The sequence below is a fragment of the Manis pentadactyla genome, chromosome 16, assembly GCF_030020395.1.
Source record: "Manis pentadactyla isolate mManPen7 chromosome 16, mManPen7.hap1, whole genome shotgun sequence".
In the NCBI taxonomy this organism is placed as follows: domain Eukaryota; kingdom Metazoa; phylum Chordata; class Mammalia; order Pholidota; family Manidae; genus Manis; species Manis pentadactyla.
Genome location: NC_080034.1, coordinates 25,521,748 through 25,544,976, shown reverse-complemented (window position 1 = coordinate 25,544,976; position 23,229 = coordinate 25,521,748). Strand labels below are relative to the sequence as shown.

The 23,229-nt window shown below is 43.4% G+C and overlaps 1 protein-coding gene across 6 annotated transcripts in view; it reads right to left on the bottom strand.

Annotated features, from left to right (window-relative positions):
- Positions 1 to 23,229, bottom strand: part of ADGRF5 (adhesion G protein-coupled receptor F5) — a 90,976-nt gene that overhangs the window by 15,669 nt on the left and 52,078 nt on the right. For 3 of the 6 annotated variants that reach the window (XM_036927368.2, XM_057494297.1, XM_036927367.2), the window contains exons 4-14: positions 18,592 to 18,762; positions 17,153 to 17,329; positions 16,913 to 17,022; positions 15,077 to 15,135; positions 14,089 to 14,231; positions 13,389 to 13,610; positions 12,241 to 12,444; positions 5,498 to 5,668; positions 3,463 to 3,582; positions 3,100 to 3,309; positions 960 to 1,172 (exon numbers count right to left, since the gene is read on the bottom strand). In XM_036927368.2, the coding sequence (XP_036783263.2) occupies positions 960 to 1,172; positions 3,100 to 3,309; positions 3,463 to 3,582; positions 5,498 to 5,668; positions 12,241 to 12,444; positions 13,389 to 13,610; positions 14,089 to 14,231; positions 15,077 to 15,135; positions 16,913 to 17,022; positions 17,153 to 17,329; positions 18,592 to 18,762 (1,800 nt within the window). The remainder of the gene's footprint in view (positions 1 to 959; positions 1,173 to 3,099; positions 3,310 to 3,462; positions 3,583 to 5,497; positions 5,669 to 12,240; positions 12,445 to 13,388; positions 13,611 to 14,088; positions 14,232 to 15,076; positions 15,136 to 16,912; positions 17,023 to 17,152; positions 17,330 to 18,591; positions 18,763 to 23,229) is intronic. The other 3 variants (XM_036927369.2, XM_036927370.2, XM_036927371.2) reach the window with 3 other exon arrangements.

Here is a 23,229-nt window from a genome sequence, read left to right as displayed (position 1 = left end):
AGCTTGCAAATCCCTCATGGAGGTGTCTGTGTTTTGAGATTTGGGGGTTGTGAGCTTATATGTGGTAGACCTTAGTCGGTGGGAATCCTGAGGGATCTGGATGGAGGGCACAGTTTACCTGACAGGATTTGAAATGTCTTTGCTAGGTGCCACTGAGTGCTACCAATGAATCACTTTAAGCTAATTACTCCCCAGCTTGGAGGTCCTAGACCACACAGGTAGTAGTATGAATTCAAACCCCAAACCTCAGTGAGGGCAGTTATAAATCACTGGGGAAATTCCTGCCCACCCAGAGATGAGGCCAAGCTCTTAAAGCTGGCAATGAATTTTGTTTATATAGCCTATTCTTTTGCTGAGCATATGGCCCTTTGAGGGTCCTGCCATTGTTCTGGTGGGCTGGGGGTGCCTTAGCTTTGGCACAGAAAGCAGGTCATTCCTTTCATGCTCTTCAGAGCCTTAAAACCCAAGGTCCTGGGTTTCTGATTTTGACAGGTACCCTCAGGAAATCCCCCAGCGTTAGTTAGAGCATTATCTCTATTTTTCTTTTCCTCTATGTTTTAGGCCCTTGGTTATTTCTCTTACTGTCTTGCAGGTTCAACGGCACATTTGGAAGAATCTTTGTTGCACCCTTCCAGCATGCTGATTCATAGCATGGAGGGAGGGCTCTGGAAAGATTCAGTTTGCTCTATTGAGGAAGTGGAAGGCCTGTGGAGGTGTCTGGGGACTTTCTTCAACAATTCCCACTGAAAACAATAGGCCCCTCTCTCGCAGACTCAAGATTTTGCCACAGACCAACAAGCCCCTGGCCACACAGCAAAATATAAGATTATAAAGGCTCATGAGATTCACTCTGTTACATTCTGCCGCTGATGCAAACCCTGTCTCTTTACTCCTATTTTAAGAGTTTTTTAGACTCCTTATACATGAAACAATATCCAATCCAGCAGTTGGCATCTTACCAGCAGGAAAGGTGATAGAATCCATCTGGAAAGTGACTCTGTAGTCTTCATCCTCCTCTATGCAGCACTGGAAGCGATGGGAACCTTTGCATGACACCGTAGCTTCCAAAGGATCCACCACGATGTTCGTCTCTAACGGCAGCGGGTGAACGGTGACATCTTTGGTCACAACACTGTATGAACTCTTATATCTAAATATGCAGCGATAGGTTCCTGAGCGGAAGGAAGCAAAAACAAGATGAAAAGAGATCACCGCTCCAAAAAGGCCTTTGCTGGGGAGGTTAGGAAAAGGCTTTGTCTTCCCCATCGAGCCTGAGTGAGGGCTCATCACACCTTCCCGGACACTGAACCGGAAAATCCTTGGACAGCTCCCCTCCTGGGTTCTCTTTGCCGTGGAAGGACTAACCATAGCTACCAAAATACTCACTTACTTTTTAAAATTAAGTGGCTTATCCAAAGTCATGCAGCCTATAAGGGGAGGAATCGGGTTTCAAACCACGCTCCCCATACCTACACCAAGGCTCTTTCATTAATCCGGGAAAAACATGGGAATTTGGGTGTATGCTCGGAGGGATGGAGAGTTCTTCGGAGGGAGCTGTCAGCCAGGTGGAGCACTGCGGTGTCCTGATGCCTCTTCTGCCATCTCCAAATGGACAGAGAGGGAGAGGGAGATCTCTTGGGAGGGCTTGACCCGTGGACCCTGGAGTTACATGTCTGATGCGTATCCAGAAAAGTCTGAAGGTGAGAGGCTGCCTGACTTTGCTGGAGTGAGAAGGAAAGGCTGCAGTTGGAGAAGCCCCCAGCCCCAGAGCTTGGGAGGCAGAGAGGACTGCGTCCTTTCCAGAAGCCTCTGCTGCCAGGGCACAGCAGAGGAGGGGCCCCCATCTGAGCAGCCGCCACGGGGACAGTGTGGGAAGACCGTACCAGCCCTGACAGCATACTTAGACCCTTGATTTCCTTTGCTTTGCTTCTCTTTGCCCCAACTCTGGAGGAGCCAGAGCAGCAACCAGCCAGAGGGAACACAGGCTGAATAAGGACAGAGAAGAAACTCCCTTCAATTCCTGTAGGGAGGGAGGAAATTTAAATTCAGTATGAAAAGACAGCATAGCTGGTTTAAGTTAGAATAGGCTTTCTTGGTGTCTGAGACTTGACGGTTGCATGTGACTGGAAGAGCTAATGGCCCCTACTGCTGCTGCCCAGTGGCAGGAAAGGGCAACTGGGCAGAGCGGGCGTCAGTTCACCAGTGGGAGAAAAATGCTCCCGCTTCCTGATTGTACGCTCCCAGGTCTAGCCAAACAATAATGAATTAATTTTACAATGTTGCCTAGGCTGTATGGGAAAAAATAAAGACCTGGGACTCACAGGCTCTGGACCAATTAACCATACAGTCGATCGAAGACTTCAGAGTAGAGTGTTAAGAGCTGACCACTGGAGCCAGAGGGTCTCAGTCTCAGTCTGACTGCCACTCACCAGATACATCATAACCTCAGGGAATTCACTTGACCTCACAGGGCCTCAGTTCCCTCTCTGCGAAAGGAGCATAATAGTAACACTATCCTCTCGTGTTTTTGGTTTAGATGAATTAATACACTTAACATACTTAGCAAAGTGCCTATCACATAGTAAGGACACAATAAATGTCGGCTATTATTATAGCAGTTTTATCAAATTCTCTCTTTTTCTTCAAAGATTTCCACTTCTTCCCAACATGAATAATGTAAAGAGATAAATAGGAAATAAAAAGGTGCTTTCTTTGGAACTAAGCATATATACATCTTTACCTAGACTTTTTAATAGCACAATTGGGTTTCATGGTTGGATGAAACACTCCTAAAAGTCTGAAAAAAGTACTTTTAAAATCAGTCCTCTTAACTTTTTGGCAAGAGCACAGGCTCTAGACTTAGAGAGACTACTTCCAATCCTGGCTCTGCAATGGAAATTGTAGAAGTCTAAGTATATTTATTGTTCTCTTTGAGCCTCAGTTTCCACATCTGTAAAATGGGAGCAATGATACCATCCTCCAAAGGTTCTGTTGCATGAAATGCAATGACATAAGCATGATCTTCCATGGATGGTAACTCTCATAGTGCATTCCCAGGGGCCCTGGGCAGCAAAGCAGGGGACGTGGCCTTCCACTCACCATTCCACTCCCTGGTCGCGGTCTTCACTGTCAACACGGACTCAGCTTTATCAGGATATCTCCTCGCAGTATAAAACCTTTGGTATATTTTAATTCCAGCAGAAGTGTTCCAGTACACCTCATCATAGTTACTCACATCACTGCTGCATTTTATAGAAAAGTTTTGCCCCTCAGAAACAGAAATTGGGTCCGGGGTTATTGTTAGGTTGGCTGAAAGAATGCAAACAAGACAGACAAAAGAAAAACCAACAACAAGCACAATGTTTAGTCTTTTTGGTGACATCGGCACATGGGTGAAATTTAAGATGGAGACGGAAAGCATGGCCCGTCCTGACTGTACTCGTGTTAGTGTGGGATTGGTACCTTGCTGTTCCTGGGCTTTACTTGTTTCTAGGCTGTTCCCGGTGGTGCTCTGAACTGTACTCATTTCCATCACATGCCTTAGGAACTCGTGCACTCCCCCTTTGTGGCTGGGATTATCTCCTGATGACCGGCAGGGCAAAAGGTTGCAAACTTAGGGGTGTTGACTTAACCCAAGCTCCCCTCCAACCTCTTCTGTGACACCTCAAAGGACACCAAATGTCTCAGTTCTTGTAACGATTTCACTGTCTACTCTTTTAAAATACTTAAAAAATAATAATACCACATTGTATTTCAATTTATCTCTTTCTATATCGTTTCTCCCTAAAAATGTGAGCCCCTCAAGAATAGGACTCCTCTTCTGCGTCTTTGCATCTCCAGCCTATGTGCTGGGTCTGAACACAGTCAGCGCTCACTAAGCAAAGGAGTGATTTCTGGAACCACATTTTAAGTAAAGGGCTCATGGAGCTTATTGCCCAAATAATTACACCTGGACAGTCTCAGGCAAACTGGGATGTACAGGCTCCCGAACTTAAGTCTCTACATTTCCTCCTCTCTCTGAGAATTTCACAGGTTCATGAGAAATTCTTCACCGAAAATGTTAAAGACCTTCACAAATGGGAAATCTCCCAGGAACAGTCCACTATTTCTGCCTCTGGTTCTATCTTCCCACTCCTCTTTGAGCATGCTTTTACATAATTGACGTTTCAAAATGCCATTCACTTCTGTCTTCTGCCGGTGAACAACTTCATGCCTTGAGCCCACTGATGCTGGCCCACTTTTCCCATTTTTTACACTGGCAAGATTTTCCAGTGTAGAATCTATTCTTTGTTATAATCAAGAGAAATCTGAGCTTTCACAGTACCCTTTAGAAGTTGGGATTCAAATGCTTGGATACATTTTTTTGAGCATTCAGATATTTACATTCCAAAGTCATGCAGGCATGGTCTTACCCTGCCTCCTTTCCCCTCTCCCCTGTCCCGTGGTGTGGGCATCTTGAGATGCCACTTCAAGGTTCAGTGGTCTCCAAGAGTGGAAAGGTAAGGGCTCAGAGGACCACGAATCTGGTTCTCTTGATTCTCAGATGAGGTCCAAATCACCAGGCCACTGGTTCTTAGCGAAGGTGGAACATGTCCCCAAGGCAGCCAAGAGCGCATGTCATCAACACAACTCTTAGTAAAACTTGGAGGGTACAACTGTTCTCACTTTAGAAAACTGCTCGTTGCTCAAAACACTCTTAGATTCTTCTATAACAAGAATGTTTTCATACAAACCTAATTTTGATCTTTGTAAAAATGCCAAGGTCTCAATAGTAGAAAACTGTGAACAGGAGTAACAAGTATTGTTTATACCAGCCCTTTCCTCTCCAAATGGTTCAGAGAAGGGTCTGATGACTTATCTAAATAGTTTGTTTTTATCAGATGGGTGGAAAAACAAGTTTGCCTGCCCCTTTTTTTGCAGATGGGGTGAAATAATAATGCTTTATGATATGAGGAGAAGAAATGACACTTCAAAAACATGTGTTCCAACTGTAAAATAACTACAAAGCATCCGATTATTAACGTTTTCTGCAGCCTGCTCTCTAGAATAAGTGAAATGGGAGAAGAGGGCTGACAGGTGAGTGAAGGGGGGTGAAGAATGAGCTAGGCTATTGGGATTCAAAGGGCAGAGAATGGGACTTGGGGAGGAAAAGGGAAAAATTAGGGATGTTATACTCTATCAATTCAATGATTAAATAGGACTATTCTGAGTGTAAAATTACTTCCCAGCCCACTTTCTGCCTGACTGGTGCAACGCAGGCTTTTCCTTCCCTGAAGCCACTGCTTGCCACCCCTTCCCTTCTGAATTGTAAGGGCTTCACCTGAATTTAAATGGCAGAGAGGGAAATCCTCTCCTGTCTCTCTTGTTGATTTACCCCAGCGGCACTCCCAGCCTGGGACAAGGCCCCGCCTTCCCGCTCACAGATAGATATTCCCAGGTGATTGGCAGCCCTTGGCTTGAGGTGCAAGGCAAGGAAGTCCAGGGAAAGAGCCCTTACCCACAGAGGTGAACGTCACTTCTATGTTCCTACTGCCTCTGGCTCCGTGGGTGCTGATGAACTCACACGTGTAGGTGACTGTGGTTCCCGCCGACCCGCTGGGACACTGAGTTCCATCGGCCTTGAGGGTGTATCTGCTGCAGCTGGAACCCATGTCTGTTTCAGTGTTTCCTGCAATGACATCAGCAGTTCTTTGCTGTTACAGGCGGCTGACTCTCTGATTTAGTAGCAAAGAGGCCAAATCAATGAAAAAGAGTTATTATTTAAATTAGATGTCTTCTCTTTGAATGGAGACTCAGGGTTGTACGGCGGTCAGGCCTACTGCCTCAGGCACCAGATGGCCATTCCCAAGCGCTGCCACTCACAAAGCCCCTGCACTGCTCTGTGCCTTAGTCTCTCCGGATGTAAAATGGGCATAAATAATAACAGCTATGGCCCAGAATCGTCAGGTGAAATGAATTAACATATACAGATGCTGAGAACAGCGCCTGGCTGGGGCCTGCCCCTGACAAAAAGACCATTAGTGACAGACGTTGGAATGTAAAAAAGAGAAGTGTTTGGATTTGATTTCAACAGCAAGGAGAAAAGATGTCAGATTATCTAAACTATTACCATTATTGTTATTACTGAAAGGAGGAATAATTAGACTGACATCTGATATTTGTCTCATTTGAGAAACATTTTCATGACTTGCCCCTCTTACTTGTCTATGTTTCAGTGGAAGCCTCAACTTCATGCTTTCCCAGGTTGCCAGGCATTTCCCCTTCAAAATAACTCTTCTGCTTCCCTCCTCCCATTTCCAGGACGGCATGCCCTCCCAGCCATCTTTACTCCTTGCCCGTGGCTCTTGAACTCCCTCCTGGTGAATTTTTTCTACTCTAGTCCCTTTTTTTTCTCTCCTCCAACCTTGCCTACTACCATGTACTCTTCAGACATTCTTCAAATACTGTCAATCTTCCATAAATTAAAGAAAAAGAATAAGCTTTCTGATTAGCTCCAACATAAATACATCTTTTGCAGCTTTGGCTGGGTGATCAATGATGTTTGGAATATTTTGATTGATAGGTAACCAGTTTTGTTTTTTTTTTCCCAGTCCCCAAAACAGTTGTTCAGAACACCAAACTGATTTCCATCTTCACCCACCTTGGTTCAATTACCACCTACTTCATAAGCACAAGTGTCATCTCTAAGGCTCATTTCTCTATTCGTTTTTTGAAAACTCACTTCTTTCAATTTTCCCTGACTTTATTTATCTTTTATCTTTCCTCTCCCTGTGCCTTGAATCTTTCCTGAGGTTCTTTCACATCAACCACTAGCTGTACTCAAGTCTTTCCCTCCTAAAGTAACCCGTTAGTCACCACTGCATTTTCTTCCTCCTTTTGTACCATGATGCTTCTGTGTTCACTACCTTTAGTCTTTCACTCCCACTTTCCATGAAACCATTGCAATTTGCCTTCTTCTTCCCTGCACGGATCCTAAAGTGTTCTTTTATGGCTACTGGTGATTTCCTCCTTCCCATATCCAGGGTTTTCTTCTCATGCTACCTGGGTTACAACACCCCATTCTGCTGACCCCTCCTCTGCAACTTGGTTTACTCTACCCCATGGATCTACTTCTCCTCTCTCTTCATCTCTCCTTCTGGGTCTCCTTCCCAAATCCTTTGGTCCTGTTAAATGTTGGTGTTCCCCAGGATATTAGCCTTTCCCCAAGCATTCTGACATTGACTCTTTCTTTACATTTTTCTCTATTCTCTGTCTGAGCAGTCTCATCTATGCCATTGGCTCCTAGCATATTCTGTATTTGGAGGACTCCCCACTCTATCTCTAAGAGTAAAACACTCTAATTGGAAGCTCTAGGAGCAGACTCCCACATGCCTGTTTGACCCTGTAGGTACCTCCAGCTGAACTTGGACAATTACGAACTCAGTTTCTTCTCCCCAGACCAAGCCTACATACCTTCTGATGTTTCCTCTCTTTGCCAGTGGCAACTCCCAAAATTAAAAACCTTCAAGTCATCTTCAATTACTTGCATTTTCTTATATTCCAATCCCCCTAAAATTGTTTTAGGTTATACCTCTGATGAAACATCTCAGAACTATCTTATCCACTCCAACCAATGGTCACTTACCCAGGCCTCATTATCTGTTATCTGCAAATTGCACACTATTGTAACTGAATCTCTATTTTTAGTTACTTGCGTCTTCCATCTATTGGCTATACTACCTTAAAATTTATTTGTCTAAAGTTCAGCTCTGATTACCTGACTTCTTTCCTTCTACCTTTAAAATTTTACCACTGTGTACAAAATAAAATAAAATCTCCTTGGGTGGTATATGGATTTGTTCACAGCATGGTTCAATCTGCCTCTGTTTTCTTTATCTCATTCTACATCCCTTCTCTTAAAAACTAGGCCATGTGTTGGGCTTTAACATGCCCAGTAGCTTCATACCCTTCTGTCTGGCTCACACCTGGACTGTTTTCCTTCCCTCTTCTTCCTGGTGACTCTAATTCATCCTTTAAGGCCCAGCTCTCTCATCAAACTAATGTGCAAGACAATGAGCTATGCAGGATGGAGCATATAAAGAGTTGTACAGAAATAACTACAATTGCACAGTAGAGAAGTTTAATAGGAGAGAAATAAATGTATTATGGAGATTAAAGAAGGGATGTTTTCGTTGGGAGACTATGGAAGATTTGCTCTAGGTCTTGAAAGATAAAGACAGAAATGGTAGCTGTGGTGTTGTAATGTGTAGCTGCCTGTGTGTTGTGTGTGTGTATGGCTCAGTACTCCTTCCAGAACCTGGTATTCCATTAAACTGCTTCCGGAGCTGGGGCTGGGGGTGGGATGGAAAGGTAGTGAGCTATGTGGGCTCTCAGGCCCCATCCTTTTCATTACAGGAGCGGCCCCACTTGAGTCTGCTTTACATATCAGATGTCAACTCTCAACCAGGGGTGATTTCGCCTCCCTGGGGAAATTTGGCAATGATCAGAGACCATTTTGATTGTTACAACTGTTGGTGCTATTGGCATCTGGTGAGTAGAGGCCAAGGATGCTGATAAACATGTTTCAATGCAAAGGACAGCTCCCCTCAGCAAAGAATTATCCAGCCAAAAATGTCACCCGCGCTGAGGCAGAGAAACCCTGCATTCAACAAGCATACAAGAATTTGCTTGAAAAATGATTCTGCAGTTAAATCGGCAAACCACTGGTGTAAACAAAAGCACAGATGCAGCAGCCTGCTGTTTCCTCCAGGGAAAGAGTGGACATAAGGGATGGGAAATTCAGAAAACAAGAGCAGGACTTCTTCTGATCAGCAGCATTCACGTTGTATTCAATACAATACTCCTGGGGCTGTGACCCTACGGGTCCTGTTTGGAAGGTACTGAATGCAGATAATAAGTTGGTGCTTTCCGGAGAAGAGATGGCGTGCAATTACAAATTTGCTGCTCAAGGTTAGATAATATCCAATGGAGATGTCTCACCTATGAATTAAATGAAGGGATTGTTTTTAAAGCTATCATCTATTATCAGAAAACAGTTACTGTAGCAGGTTCAACGTTTTCAATTCCATTATCCCTATTTAATAGATGAAGGTCTGGGAGTCAGAGCGCGTCCACAGGAAGGCACGTGGCACAGCTGGGACTGCAGCTTTTCAGGACTGCATACTCTTGTATGCAAAGCACAGGTTGCAAGGCTAATTTTTTTCTAGGGCAGAAGACCTGGCTCAGATTCTTTCTTTGTCTTTAACCCAATTTTGTGGGCATTCCCACAAGTAGAAGAGTCACTGTTTAAAATCGGATGTGTCTATGGCCTGGTTAGGAACACACACAGGGACACTGAGGAGCAGGAGGGGAGGACGGGGAGGGAGCAGCCCTTTGCCACCATCAGGGAGACCCTCGGCAACTCACGGGAAGTCTCCCTACGCTCACGTGCAGAGGGAGGGGTTAAGTCCACAGCTCTCACTCCCTCTGCCCAATGTGATTCGTGGAATTGTAGAAAACATGACACTGCCTGGATCCCTAAGCCAGAGATTCTGACTTAGTTGCTCTAGGCTAGAGACTTGACAGCTGTTTTTTAAAAAATACAATTGGGTGACCCTCAGATGCGGCCATGGAGAATGCCTCTGCCAGGGCTGCTTCTAATTGCTTCTCTGCCTCGGTCCCACCTCAGCCCCCGAGGCAGGCCTGCTTCCAGTGGCACTTTATAAAGTGACTTGAAAGCTACAAGACTGAGTTCTACTCAACAAAGAAAAACAGCTAGTCTCACTTCCTTTACTTTTACTTATGCCCTGTTTGACTGCAAACATAACATTTCAGACACCGCACAAGCACATATACTAACATACACTTGAAAACCTAGGTGGGGCAATTGGGAAGAGAAGATCCAACCAGGAAGGGAGGTGGTAGAGTTTGAGGCTATTCTCCCTACAGGTCGCTCAGCGCTGGTCCACATTATCACAGCCTTGACAGTCAGCCAGCAGTGAGCCGACACTGTCTAGCAAAGATTCAAGCGTTTTATGAATACACGACAGTGGGCCCAGGGTAGTGCGTCAGGCAGGTGCAAGAAGTTTTATCAGTTCATTTGGGAACTGTTCCAGTGCGTAGACAAAGAGGGAATTAAGGCACCGTTAGTTTTTCTATCATCACACAGCACAGGAAGAGCTTGGACGAGGCTACAAATTGACGCCCTTAAGTTCCCCAACTTGTCAGTCTGTTCCTACAAAGGCAAAGCTAGTCTTAGATACAAGCCGACTAGAAGCGGCACTAATCACAGGAATTTAGTACTCCTACTCTTACTTCTGCTACCATCACCATTTATATACTTAGTTGGTGCCTGAGGATTTGAAAAACCCCAGAAAATCCTCTCTATTCAAAAGAGACTACCCCGTCTTAAAGCTAAAAATATCCCCATCACTAATCACTTCCTTTCTGTCTTATCTCCATCCAGAAGTGTTTTGAAAATGAAACGTATCTGATTCTGAAAGGAGGATATACATTCAGTTTGTGCTTTGGGGTGCATTATTTGCGGGACTGCATCCGACGGGCCTGGACAGACAGGTGCTAAAGAACTTGTGGGATTTGGAGAGAGAGCTTCCACGAGGGGGCAGCAAGGGGCGGAGGAGGAAGGGCAGGGTGCTGAGAGCAGAGGCTGAATTCATCGGAGAAGGACCGTGGCGAGTCCTGGGGCAGCCAGCCCTGCGGCCGGAAATCCATTGTTCTGCAGTCGGTTCAGAGCACTGGGCACTAGGAATGTCTGAAGGAGCGGGGGCCCCAGAGAGGTCCCTGAGCATCTGCGCCGCAGACTTCCCGGATCCTTTGCCAGAGGGCGAGGTCTTTCACCTCTGCCGAAAGCTTGTAAGTCAGAACCACGGGAAATTTGCAAGATCTTTCTCCCATCTGGCAGTTTCTCCAGGATGCCTACGCTTCCTCTTCCTTAAAAATTAGGGAAGTGACTAAATGTACCATGTGTCAACGTTTTCAGCAGTGACCAGATGCTTTTCCCATTCTTCAGAGCACTTCAGAGTAGAATACAAATGCTGCAGGTGAAATGTGCTTGGCAAGTAGAAGTGCTCAGGAAAAGGTACATGCTATTTAATTATTATTTTATGTTTTTATAATGTACTACAGTCTGATAGCAAAGACTGTGTAACATAAAGCCTTGCCACACTAACGTCTTTCACAGGTAAAGCCACATTTACTTTATTGATTTTGTTTTCCTTTACAGATAAACACATAGTACTGTCATTTCTTAAGGGAAGGGTTGGATCTTATTACACGAGGTTTCTCGACAGAAAACAGCACACACTCTGCCAGATCAGATTATTCCTGCACAGGCTTCCGAGGCGTAGGTAATAGAGTTTGACTAAGACAAACACTGGTCTTATGAAACTACACCTGAGGTGAATCCCAATTCTTTCTTTTCTTTTCCCATTGTGACAAGCTTGAATAAGTCATTTAATATGGGCCTCAATTTCCTTATTTGCAAACTGGAGGCAAAAATACCAGCTTCAAATTTTTGGTCACATTTAAGTATGGAATATATAAATATAAGAACATATTTTGTTTAAGTTGATTCAACATAAACTACTATACAAAACAGTCAGTATTGCTATTTTCATTTATTATTATTATCATTCATCAGTATCAACTGGAGGGTAGGGAACATCAAGGAAGAGTTCAGATCTAAAATGAAAGTAAACAGGGTCAGAAACTGACAGGAAACAGCTGAGACCCAAACAGGCCTTATTCAGAAAGATAAAAAAAAAAGAGAGAGACACAGAATTAGATGATATAGAAGAAAGTAAGGATGCAGAAGCAGAGAAATGAGAAGCACAGGCATGAAGAGAACAGACACAGAAATGAGAATTTCCAAGCCAGAACCCAGAGCAAAGACAACGATTTCATTTTTACCTCTTTGCTGAAGATGGGAAGGAAAGGAAGGTGGGACAAGCTTTTTTGTAAATGGGAGATGCTGTGGACCTAAGACATTAGGTCACTCCTTCTTGAGTCTTCTCTACCAGAATCTTGTCTAGAACCCAAGTATGATGCTAGTATGCATATATTTTTAGAATTTTGTTCTAGAAGGGCCAAGCTGGAGCTAGCATCAAACCTATTACTTTTTCACAGTCTAAAGTCTGGGAAAAAACAGCTATCTGATATTTCCCCTCCCACCCACCACATCTCCCAATTTTATTTGACCCAGGAGAGAAAGCCTACTTGCAAAAGGGCATCTAACCTTCTTACCTTGGATGCTTATTTTCCCCTCCTGCTTCCATTCTATTGCACTCCAATTAGCATTAGACTCACTGCAGCAGTTCAAAAACACAGGATTGTTGTCACACATCACCTTTGTTTTTTCACTTGCCAAGATTTGGATGGGTTTAACATCTATTTTTATTTTGGCCCAGTATTCAAAAATATCTAGTGTCAGCTTGCAGATATATTCACCTGCACAGAATACACAAAAGCATTTATTATTCCTTTTGTTTTTTATTTATAATAAATGCAGTACATCATGGAACATCAATTTCAAAAGCATCTAAGACTGAATCTAAATGACCCTAAAGGGACATTTGGGAAATACAGAAGGTCAGTGCAGATATTTCTGATGCTACAAGGTAAAGAATAGAGAGATGCTCTAAGGAAACAGAAATCCCAGAGTCTTTGCTAGTAAGAAAAATGTATGGAAATGGAAGAGGTAGAAAGGAAAAATTGGAGAGCCTTGGAGAATCAGAAGACTGTGGGTCATTTTGGCATACTGTTTAACTTTGTGGCAAAATCAGAATCAACAAAGCTGTGATAAGATCCATGTGTCTGCAGCTCAGCTTCTCATTCAGAGAAAAAGAGATGGCCCTGTTGGCATCTGGGTTACAGCGAGATTACTAAATTCCACAATGTTAGGTTTAAGACTTACACTTCTGTGGTTTCCGGAGGAGGGGAGTGAGGAAGGACAGGTTAGAAGGATTACAATGGAGCACAGGAAAATTGGGGAGGGCATGATGGATATATTCGCTATTCTGATTATGGTGACCATTTCGTGGGTGTGTACATTTCATAAGTCAAACCCTATTAAAAAGTACTTAAATTTGTACAACTTATTATATGTCAATTCTTCCTCAAAAGAGCTGTTTTAAATTTTTTAAATTAAAAACAAAAGTCTGCTTTTTGTCTCAGGGTCCAATTCAGACGTCTCAGTAAATGTGCAAAACTGTATTTGTCTCCCAAGGCTACATTTGCTTGGCTCATATGCCATGGGATTAATTTTCAACCTTGAAAAGTTGAGCCTGGTGACTTCCTCTTGAAGAGAAAAACACTACATACCTATTGTATGATTTGCTTCTCTATGAGCCCTTCGTTCCTTTCCTTGTACCCGTCACTGGATTGAAACCCACCTGCATCACCCCGAGTGACGTTGTAAATGATGAGGTGCGACACTGACGTCATGTTGTTGAGCACGGAGGTGTTAATTGAGAATCTGCTGCTATTCTGGATTTTGGAGCCCGTTTTGACATCATACCAGGACACGTTGGAGGACAAAATTTCATTTTCACATACCACAGTTACCGTGTCCCCTTCCAGGATGGTTTTTGGCACAACAGACAACTTAGTTTCATCTAGAAAAACCAAAGATAAAGGTCTCAGGACCCCACACCAATTAAATGTGATTGGTGCCACTCACCAGACACCACAACCCCAAGACCTGTCATGAGGTTTCCCCAGCATCAGGGGTGCTGTGAAGGACAAGGCTGTGTTTCCTCACCCCATTCCCAGGCCACTGGTACCTGAGGCCCAAAGACTCAGCCTGTCAGGTACCAGGTAAATGGTTTCCAGCTTGGGGACTTTGCACACTTAAGAGTCCTCAGTGGTGGTAAGGGACATTCCAAAGCTATTTTCAATATTTCAAATAATCTGGAGGGAAATTGCACATTTGCTTAGGAAAAAGCCATACCAGCTAACTTAAAACCGCTGTGCCAGGAACGGAAGAGTGTCCACAGAGGACATTGTAATTTCCCAGTTTAAGCATAGGATAAACACCATTACCATATCTAAGTAGAATCTATGTATTGGAAAATGTAGCGATGTCCAACTTACTATTATTAACTACGTGAAAGGAATTGTCATCCACTTTGTAGGTGTGATTGAGGTTCTTTACCACTTGCTCATTCGCTCTATGCATTAATTCAAGCGATGGTGTCATAGTCTTGATCTCATAGTCCACAACCACACTTCCGGGCCTGGGTGGAGAACATTCAGTTCAGTAAAGCAATAACTGACCTGGAAGAGTCTAGATCTTTCTGGTTTATTTGCATGGGAAAACAGAATGGCAGGAACAGCTTGGGAACTTGTATCTTCAAGGGTTCACTGAAATCAACCTGCTTTTCAAGCTCTAATTGAAACCCTGAAGCAGGGTTTGCACCCTCAAATGTCCACTGATGGGTAACATAAATGAGAAACAGCCAGGAGGGGACGAATGAACTGAATCACATAATCTGGTCATACGGTAGCAGTCAAAATGCAGAGACTGATGTCATACAGCCGTGCTGACCCAGGGTTACTACATATACTGAATTTCAAGGGAAGCCAAAATCTTGCATGTTTCTGTAGACGTTCTTAATTTTTAAAATTGCAACTTTGAAACACTGTGAAAACCCACTCGGGGCTGCCAGGGTACCTAACTGTCATACAGAGGAACCAGTCACACAGTAGCATGCAACTCTATGGTTGTGGTTTGTTAGCCAACTTTTCCTGAATAATGGCATCGTTGCATGACATTATTTCATTTGTATATTTTGAACTCCCTAGACTGCAAACTCAGCCCATATCTTTGTCTGCAAAATTCTTGCATTCGCAGAATGATCACAAGTCTTCTCACCTTCCTTCTTCTTAAGTACATCTCTAAGAGTGAGCTCGGTTCTCAGTATTTCCTTCCCCTCTAAGTCCCAGCAATCTGGCATTGCCAGCACCTCTATCAAACTGCTCCTTTTGAACTTCCCAGATATGTCCCACCAAAGGGCTTTTTCTCTGCTAACATATTGGTCTCTGCCATTGGATGGAAATGACCCAATTACAGCATTCTTACCTGAACTCTGTCACAGTCACCAATTTGAAGCCTGGTAAAATACTGTAACCTTTTCGGAACTGGAAAATAAAGCAAGACACATGTTATATATCAAGGTCCAGTGAGAGGATTGTCAAAGATTTGAAACAGAGTAAAAGAGCACATATTCCTTATCACCCTAAATTAATGTTTTCCCTGTGTATTTTGTTAGCAATCATATTGGCAGATCTTTGAAGAAGTAATTCCTATCCACTGATGTTGGTCTGGCTTCTCCAAGGTGCAAACACTGGATTAAATGTACAAAATGTTTACTCCAGGCAGTGCCTAGAAGGGAAAATGGGGAGGCAGTAGGGAAGGCAGGGAGAGCCACTAGACTCCAAATGAAAGAGAGCAGGAAGGTTGGGTGAAACCATCCTAGGCTGAGACTGAGAAGGATCAGCAGCGCCTTTAATGAGTCCCAGGTCAGTCCGACACAGACCTCCTGTGAGCAGTGAACACAGCCATGGATTTCAGAGGCAGCAGGTAGAGCCCTTGAGCAATCACATCTCCTGTAGTTGGAGACCTGCTATGTGCATTCTCATGGCTGCTATGCTGCCTGATCCCTCACTTAACATATTGCAGCTCAGTTGAACCAATGTAGTTTTTGATGATGTCTTTACTCTACTTTGTTTCTCTGAATACCAACCCCTCAGGAGGTTCAATTGGTTCAAGTCACATTTACAGAGCAGATGCAATATGTGAAGCCTGGTATCAGGTACCTGGATGGGTGAGAACCAGAGATTAATAGGTAACTCTGTCTTTTGTCAAAAAATAATTGTGTGTGTGTGTGTAAGATTCTCATGCTGTATAGAACTATTACGGGCCAGATGTCCAAGAGCTCTTCTGCATCAGCTCTTCCTCATAGCACCCATGGAAAATGGTACTATTTGTGTGATACACTGGGGTATGCGGGAGGCTGATCCTGGCCTGAGGGCAAGGGCTCAGCTGTCCAGAGACTTAAGGGAAGTCATTATCTCTGCCCACATGTTATAATTTATGCCACACCAGTTGGGAAGCTCGATGCCAAGTGAGTTCACTCAAGCATAGGTTTAGGTGAACTAATTCAATGTGAAGCACTTAGGATAGTGTATGGGACACAGTTTACACTCAGGGAATATTTTCTATTTTTACATGAGTAAACTTAAATCTTTTAGTTGTGAATGCTCATTGACCTCTAGCATACAGTGGTTTGGGACCTTCTGTGTCAGCCTTGGGCTAGTCTTTCCAAAAGATGTTGGGGGTTTCATCCAAGTGGTGTGTAAAGGTGGAGAAAATTGTACCATCTGGTGATTCTAGACCAGATCTTGGGACTTTGAATAGGTTTCAGTGAATTGATGACAACAAATCTTATCTGAATCAATTCTACCTTGGGAAGAAGTTCCACCAATAGGTCAGGATGATGTCATGTCATTCTCTGAACACTCTTTGATTTTGGGCATTTTTTTTTTTTTTTTTTTTAGGAGAGCCAGGGAGACTTTTATTGAGAGATACAGTGAGAGGACAGACAGAGCTCCTGGTGTGAGCCAGGAGAGAAAGGAGAGCCCAGGGTGGTGCGTCGTCTAGGGGATTTAAGGCAGTTGAGAGACAAAGGGTAGGGATCCAGACCCACCACATGGTCTCTAAATGTTTATCTTTGAAGAGACACTAAGTTTCTTATCAGTTTGATTTTGAGCATTTTTTAATTCATCATCCTAGTTGCATAAGGATAATTTTGACCTTCACATTCATAAATTCTTGCAGATCCAAACAAACTATTCACTATAAATGCAATAGATTCCATTCAGCCTAGAGAGTTTCGCTCCTAGAGCCAAAACCTACCGCTGTTTCCAAGTCAGTCTTGTAGGACCTATAGAGGGCAGAGGAAGAGTTCCTGAGCTCTTCTTGAAAGCCCACATCAAGTCTGACTGACATTCTCAGGGTAACATCTGCTGAAAATCACAGGGAAATATTTAAAAATCTCTTGTTAGCATTGGAGTACACACAAGACAGAGAAACATTTGCTTGAGCTGATATCAAATAGACGCTCAACAAACAAACATTTAATGAGCAGTTGCTTACCTCCTTGGAGCTGGCAAAAAGGTCCCTTTGAAGGCAGTCCTTTAAGGCAACTGCAACGATGCCCTGTCAGGGAGCTATCATGCTCTTGACAAGTGATACTGTGAAGGCACTTTTCCTGAGGCCATTTATAGCCTGTCTCACAAGAGCACCAGATTTCATTTCCACTGGGTCTGCAGACTATCACCAAGCAGACAGTTGAGGAGAGAGAAGGTGGGCACCACTGACAGAATTATAGACAAGTATTTTGCACTTGTAGACTGTTAAGGATTTATACTTGTATGAAATCCCAGCTCAACTTCATATCACCCTTCTGGGAAGTTCAACACTACTACATGAGAGCCACACAATTCTGTTGGCATCGCCATGCGATCAGGCAGGGACATCTAAAAGGTGACCACTCACTTCCCCAGGTGATGCCTACAGTGATAGCATGAGAAACAGATTCCTGGACACACAGTGTGTGGTAGCCAGCCTCCAAAATGGGTCCTGACCACCCCTGCCTCTAGGTATACACATCCTTTCCAATTTCCTGCTCATATTGTACTGGAGTTGGTCTATGTGACCAATAGAATATAGCGGAAATGATGGCATATCACTGCTGAGGTTTTAAAGAACCACTACCTCAAGGATATTAATGCTAATGGGAGAATTTGGTAGGCAGGGACATCTGAAGGGAACTTTAAGACAGCCATTCCAGGTTCAAGTAGTATATACTAAGAATCAAAAATTAAGATGCCTAGACTGATATTGTGATAGACTGAAATGTGAGAATTTAAAATGGTTTTTACAAACGAGAAATTTATTCTTGCCTTCATTTTAGAATCAGAAAACCCAACACACCCAACGTCTGTTGGTGCTTTGCAGTTTATAAAGCAGTAGCCTTTTTTAGGACAAGGGGCAGTCCCGTCTCATAGCTTCCCAGGTCATAGTCCCCTGGGAAATGGAAAAGCTATCATGATCTGGAAAGGGAGTCAGTGGCCAGAAAGTCCAATCCCATCTTGTGGGGGTTTCTGTTTCATGCCTTGCTTCTGATTCAGACATGTACCTGGTCTCTATTTTCTGACTTATGGTGCCAAAGAGAAGGGAACTTGTTTTTTATGAATTTAAGCAGTCCTGCTGTACCAAGGGACAGCCCAGGGGAAGAGGACTGAGTAGTCTGTCATGACGGACCCAGCAGTATCTTGGAGCCACTTCGTGAAACCCAACACACAAAGCCCCAAGCAAACATTTGGCCACCAGTCAAACTAAGGAAACTGGCTGAAGAGTTTGCCAATAGGTGCTTCGCGCTGGTAAGCTGTGAAGTCATAGTCATGCATTAGGCCAGTAGGGTCATTTTACTTACCTACTAAGTATAATTTGCTCTAATAGTAAGGAACTCAGACAGCCTTACTCCTGATAATCCCAATCCTCCATTCTAAAGCAATGGATCTTTTACGCACCTGTTGTCACTGCTATGCTCAAAATGTGAGTGGCTTGGCCAGCGCTATTCCCTTGAAGAGGAAAACTGAGGCTGTTCAAGTAAGCTTTCGTAGGCTCCAGGAAGGAGGCATTTTCAAAGCCGATTTCAATATCAACAGTATACTCTTCAGCTGCTGCACTATTCGTAGCAACTACAATGAAAGCACACAAAGGCCATGAGATCTCCCCATGGCAACAGAAACGGGATGTGATGGACATCTCAGCACTTAAAGATATTGACAGGAAACATGCGGATGCTGGGCTCATCAGTCTTTAAGAATTTCTAATGAACCTTTTTAGAGAAAAAGAAGAGTTGGTCGACTTCACCACCAGCAGCCGCCTTCATGGTGCTATGACTTCACTATTGAAGGAGAAAGGCAGCCGATCTGTCTGGTCCCAGTGTGGTGGCCTCTGGCCATTTGAAGGCTAAACCGAGGACTTGTCCTTTGTCTCCATTCCCACACCCCGCTCCTTGGTGTCCAAGGCCAAGGACTGCTGTGTGGAGAACGGATTGTAAGCGACAGAATCAGGGAGGCCTTGGTGACAGTCTGGTCAATAAGTGCATAGCCCTGACTCGCAGGAATAACTCAGTGTATTTCCAACACCGTTCAACTGACATGTCTGTGTTTTGAGAGCTGAGCTATGCATGACATGAAAAGTCATCTAGTTATTTCCCTTTGCTCTTAGCCTATGTTCATAATACGGGCTCTTTTTCCTTATGCTGTATTTCTGGTATCCAGAACATTGCAGGTACTCAACAAAAGCAAAATTGGCAAATTTTAAAGTAAAATAAAAGATATCTTCCCCACTTCATTGCTTTTACAAATTGTCTCCAGGTTGGTTGACTGGCTGGCTTTCTAGATGAATCTGCTTTCCAACACACACCCACTGTAGGCAAGCCAGACAGTGTACATATTGGAGTACCCTCCTAGTTTCCTGTATTACATCATGTCTGGTCCACTAACGGTAAACTTCTCAAGGGCACGGACTGTTTCTTTCACTTCTCATGACCTTATTCACTCCATTTGGCATAGAGCACACCACATAACAAATACATGCCTTAAACCTAGGACTTAACTTGTTAAGCCTGGAACTGAGTTGAATCACAGATTCAATTCTCTGTCTCTGCCAGAATCTTTGGCTCATTCATGGCTGAAATACATAACTGGAGCAAAAGCCATGGGCTAGGTTCATAGCCAATGAAGACCCTTCGAAGAATAGAATTTTTAATACAGATGCAATGAGAAGACAAGTTGTGGCTTATCTTGTCAGTCAAATAAGGAAAAGATTAGTGAATACTTGCAAAACTATTACTTTAAATCTTAAGTCAAATCTGGAAGTATGATGTATATTTTACCATAAAATTAAAATTCTATGTCTGTTTTCTAAAAGAGCAAAGAATTTTCCCATAACATTACAAGATTTGTTTTAAATTTCCCAAGGAATATTGACTCAAAGCACTAAAATACAGGGAGTTTATTATGCGAAGCTCCAGTTGATAAATGTTTATTGCAGAAAGCTGTAATATTTCTTCATTTAGAGTTATAAACTATGCTTGTCTTAGAGGTTGGTTTTACAATTAACCTTGTTGAGAATTACTTCATTTTGGCATCATTTAACTTGTAATTAACTTAAACTGTTAAAAAAATAGTTTGAACATTTCCTTAATTTAAGAATACATCTTAAGGTATGTTTCCTCCTTATAAAAATGTATTTACAAGTAGAACAAAGTGACTTTTAAAACCCAATGTGGAATCACAGTCTGTCATGCTATCATGGCGTTGCCTCAAATTTCCTGTTTTCTTTCTGATTCTCAAATGCTTCTGTGATGACAACCAGCTTCCTGGAAGAACTGCTAATCTTAACTTGTGTGATCTTAACTTTACAAACAGTACGTTGCCTCTGGGAACATTTGAAAGGAGGGCGGCTGCATATGTACAAGGTCTGTCTTAGCGCATATTTTTTTTTCCTGAAAAGTAATGCAGCAATGTTTATATTCTCCAAGAGATTCACCAGCTCCAGGATCCTCTTTGCCCTGGTCAATCTACTCTCCTCCCGTGAATGTAAACAGGATTTCCTGGACGGCAGCTGCTCTTTAGATGAGTGAGGTCATTAACAGTCCTGAATCGCCACTTTATCATCGGCATTGTTGCATCCCAGGGTCTGATCCCAGCATAACATCAGTGACTGACAGGGGGCCATTTCTATCGTTCTGCCCTAAGCCCACCTCTCTGTGCTCTTTTTAGACATAATTGCAGAGCAAGAGTATATGCCTGGAAAGCAAAGGATGATTCATCAGTGTCATCATTCCCCACTGAAACCAAGCCAGTCCTTCCAGTGAGATCTCACAAGGAGCCGAGCCAAAAGCTCAAGACACTAAGACGAGAGTTCCTATGACTTGACTGATTCCAGTCTATGGGATTTGTGCAGCTATTCATTAAAGTGTCAGCCTTGAAGGTCCTCTTTCCTTCATCCACCTTTTACGTTTTTCAGCACCTTCTAAGGGAGTTTCAGAATAACCCTCTGCCTGAGTGTCATTTATCCCTGGGGATTGGTAAGGATGGGAACCTTTAATAGAGAAGGAAATGTCTTCTCCATGAAAATAGTCAATTCTTCAAAGTAGGCTCAAAAATATCATAATACCTCTGAAAGTTATGGGCTTGCCCTTAGAAATCATCCTTTCCAGGGGTCCCTGCCCTTAACGGATGATTAGACACATCCAGGTAATTCTACACACACAGAGATATTTTGCAAACTAAACCCAGGAGTGCCAAAGTAAAATCTTTATGGATTAGACCCAGAAATCTGTATTTTTTTCAGTTCCCACTGGTGATTCTGGTGATCAAGCAGGTTTGGGGTCTAATGTTCTAATCCAAGTGAAGCCACCAAGCAGGTTACCCTGAAAAGCCAATATTAGCGCCTTTGTTTTGTTTTTTGTTTTTTTTTCCTGCTTTTGCTTTGCTTTTTGTTTTCACACACCTCCCAGGGCTGTTCCTATGGGAGCAAATAATCGGGCAGGCTCCAAGCAGTGTGCTCACCTCTTTCTTCAGGGATATTAGATGGATCAAAGGTGATTATAAAAATAACAGGAATAATTGCAGTTACCATTTATTCACTGTCTGGTCAATTCTGGGCCATGAGGACACTACACATACCCCCATTTTGCAGATGACAAAACCGAGGTTTAAAAGGCTGAAGCCACACGAATAGCAAATGTTAGAAATGGGATTTGAAAACATGTTTTCCTGACTGCAGTTTCTTTTAAGCATATCCTTCCACCACTCAAATGGAAGAAGATAATGAAAGTGACCATTTGTAAACCTTAAGGTACTATAAGAAATATAAGGCATTAGAACTAAGTATGTCTTTAGAACTTGGTATGGCAATTCCCAAAGTTAATTTTAAAATAAAATCAAATTCAAAGGCAAAATTACTAATAATAAATGGAAGAATTATCTAATACTTTGTTCAATTTGATTCAGCATAATAAATGTCTTAGAAATTCACATTGAGGAAAAATACGTTGTGATCCATTGCCATAGACACGGATCCGTTTAGACAGTAAGCCTTGCTAGGTTTATTTGTTTGTTCCTTGATTTATTGATTTATAAGCAAATTTACTATTTCAAAAGACCTGTACTACTTCCCAAGCACTGTGTGAGTGCTGGGCACACAGAGTACATCAGAAGCAAGCTCTACTCCACAGGTCTCCAACCTCATGTGGGAGGCGAGCAGTAAGTTCAGACTTCCACGTCAGCCAGTTCCAAAGTCCGTGGAGAAAACTAAAGTGGGGCAAGGAAGCAGAGTGGCAGGCAGAATGGGGTGGAGTATTTCAGTTTGGTTTGTTTTGACTGTAGAAAAGTCCTTCCTAAAGCGGTAAGTTTTGAGCAAAGGCACGAATGAAGTGAGGGAACAGCCATGCAGATATTCAGGGAATATCTCTCTAAGGAGAGAAACAAGCATGAAGGCCCTAAGAGAGCAACTTCCTTGGCTTGTTTGAGGAATACCAAAAAGAGGCCCCTCCTGATCTGGGTCATTCCTTCCTAGCAGGAATGTCATGGTTTTATGGCAGGCAGAACATGAACTGCCTCTGAACTTTCTGTCCTTGAGGTGCCCTTGGGCAAGGGTCAGAGTTTTCGGGAAGTAGCTCAGATGCTCAGGTGTCAGCATGATCTGCACACAGGTGGGATCAGAGGCACCCTCTGCTCACAATCCGCAGACAGGCCCACGGTTTGCAGTAGAAATGCCGAATCCTTTCGGCCTTACCTCTCCCAAAACCCGAGGACTTGAGCACTTGGGAAAGTAAGGCCCGGGGCTATATGGGACCCAGGAGGAGCAGAGGACATTTCCCCAACTCTGTGGGAGTGTGTATTTTAGAGGCCCTTCCATGCTCCTCTGCTGCCTGGGGACCATCTCATTCTAGATGGTTTAATATGTTTTCTTTCTCTCAGGGTCCTTTGCCTTCATGTTTGTTTGAAATTTTCTTACTCACCAATGCCCCGAGTGGAAGGTAGCACATCCCAGGTGTCACCAGTGTCACAGACGGAGGGAGGCCCATCCACAGGCCCTGGAGGCACGAACCAACAAGGATTTCCCCTCTCCTTTCCCATAGATCACTG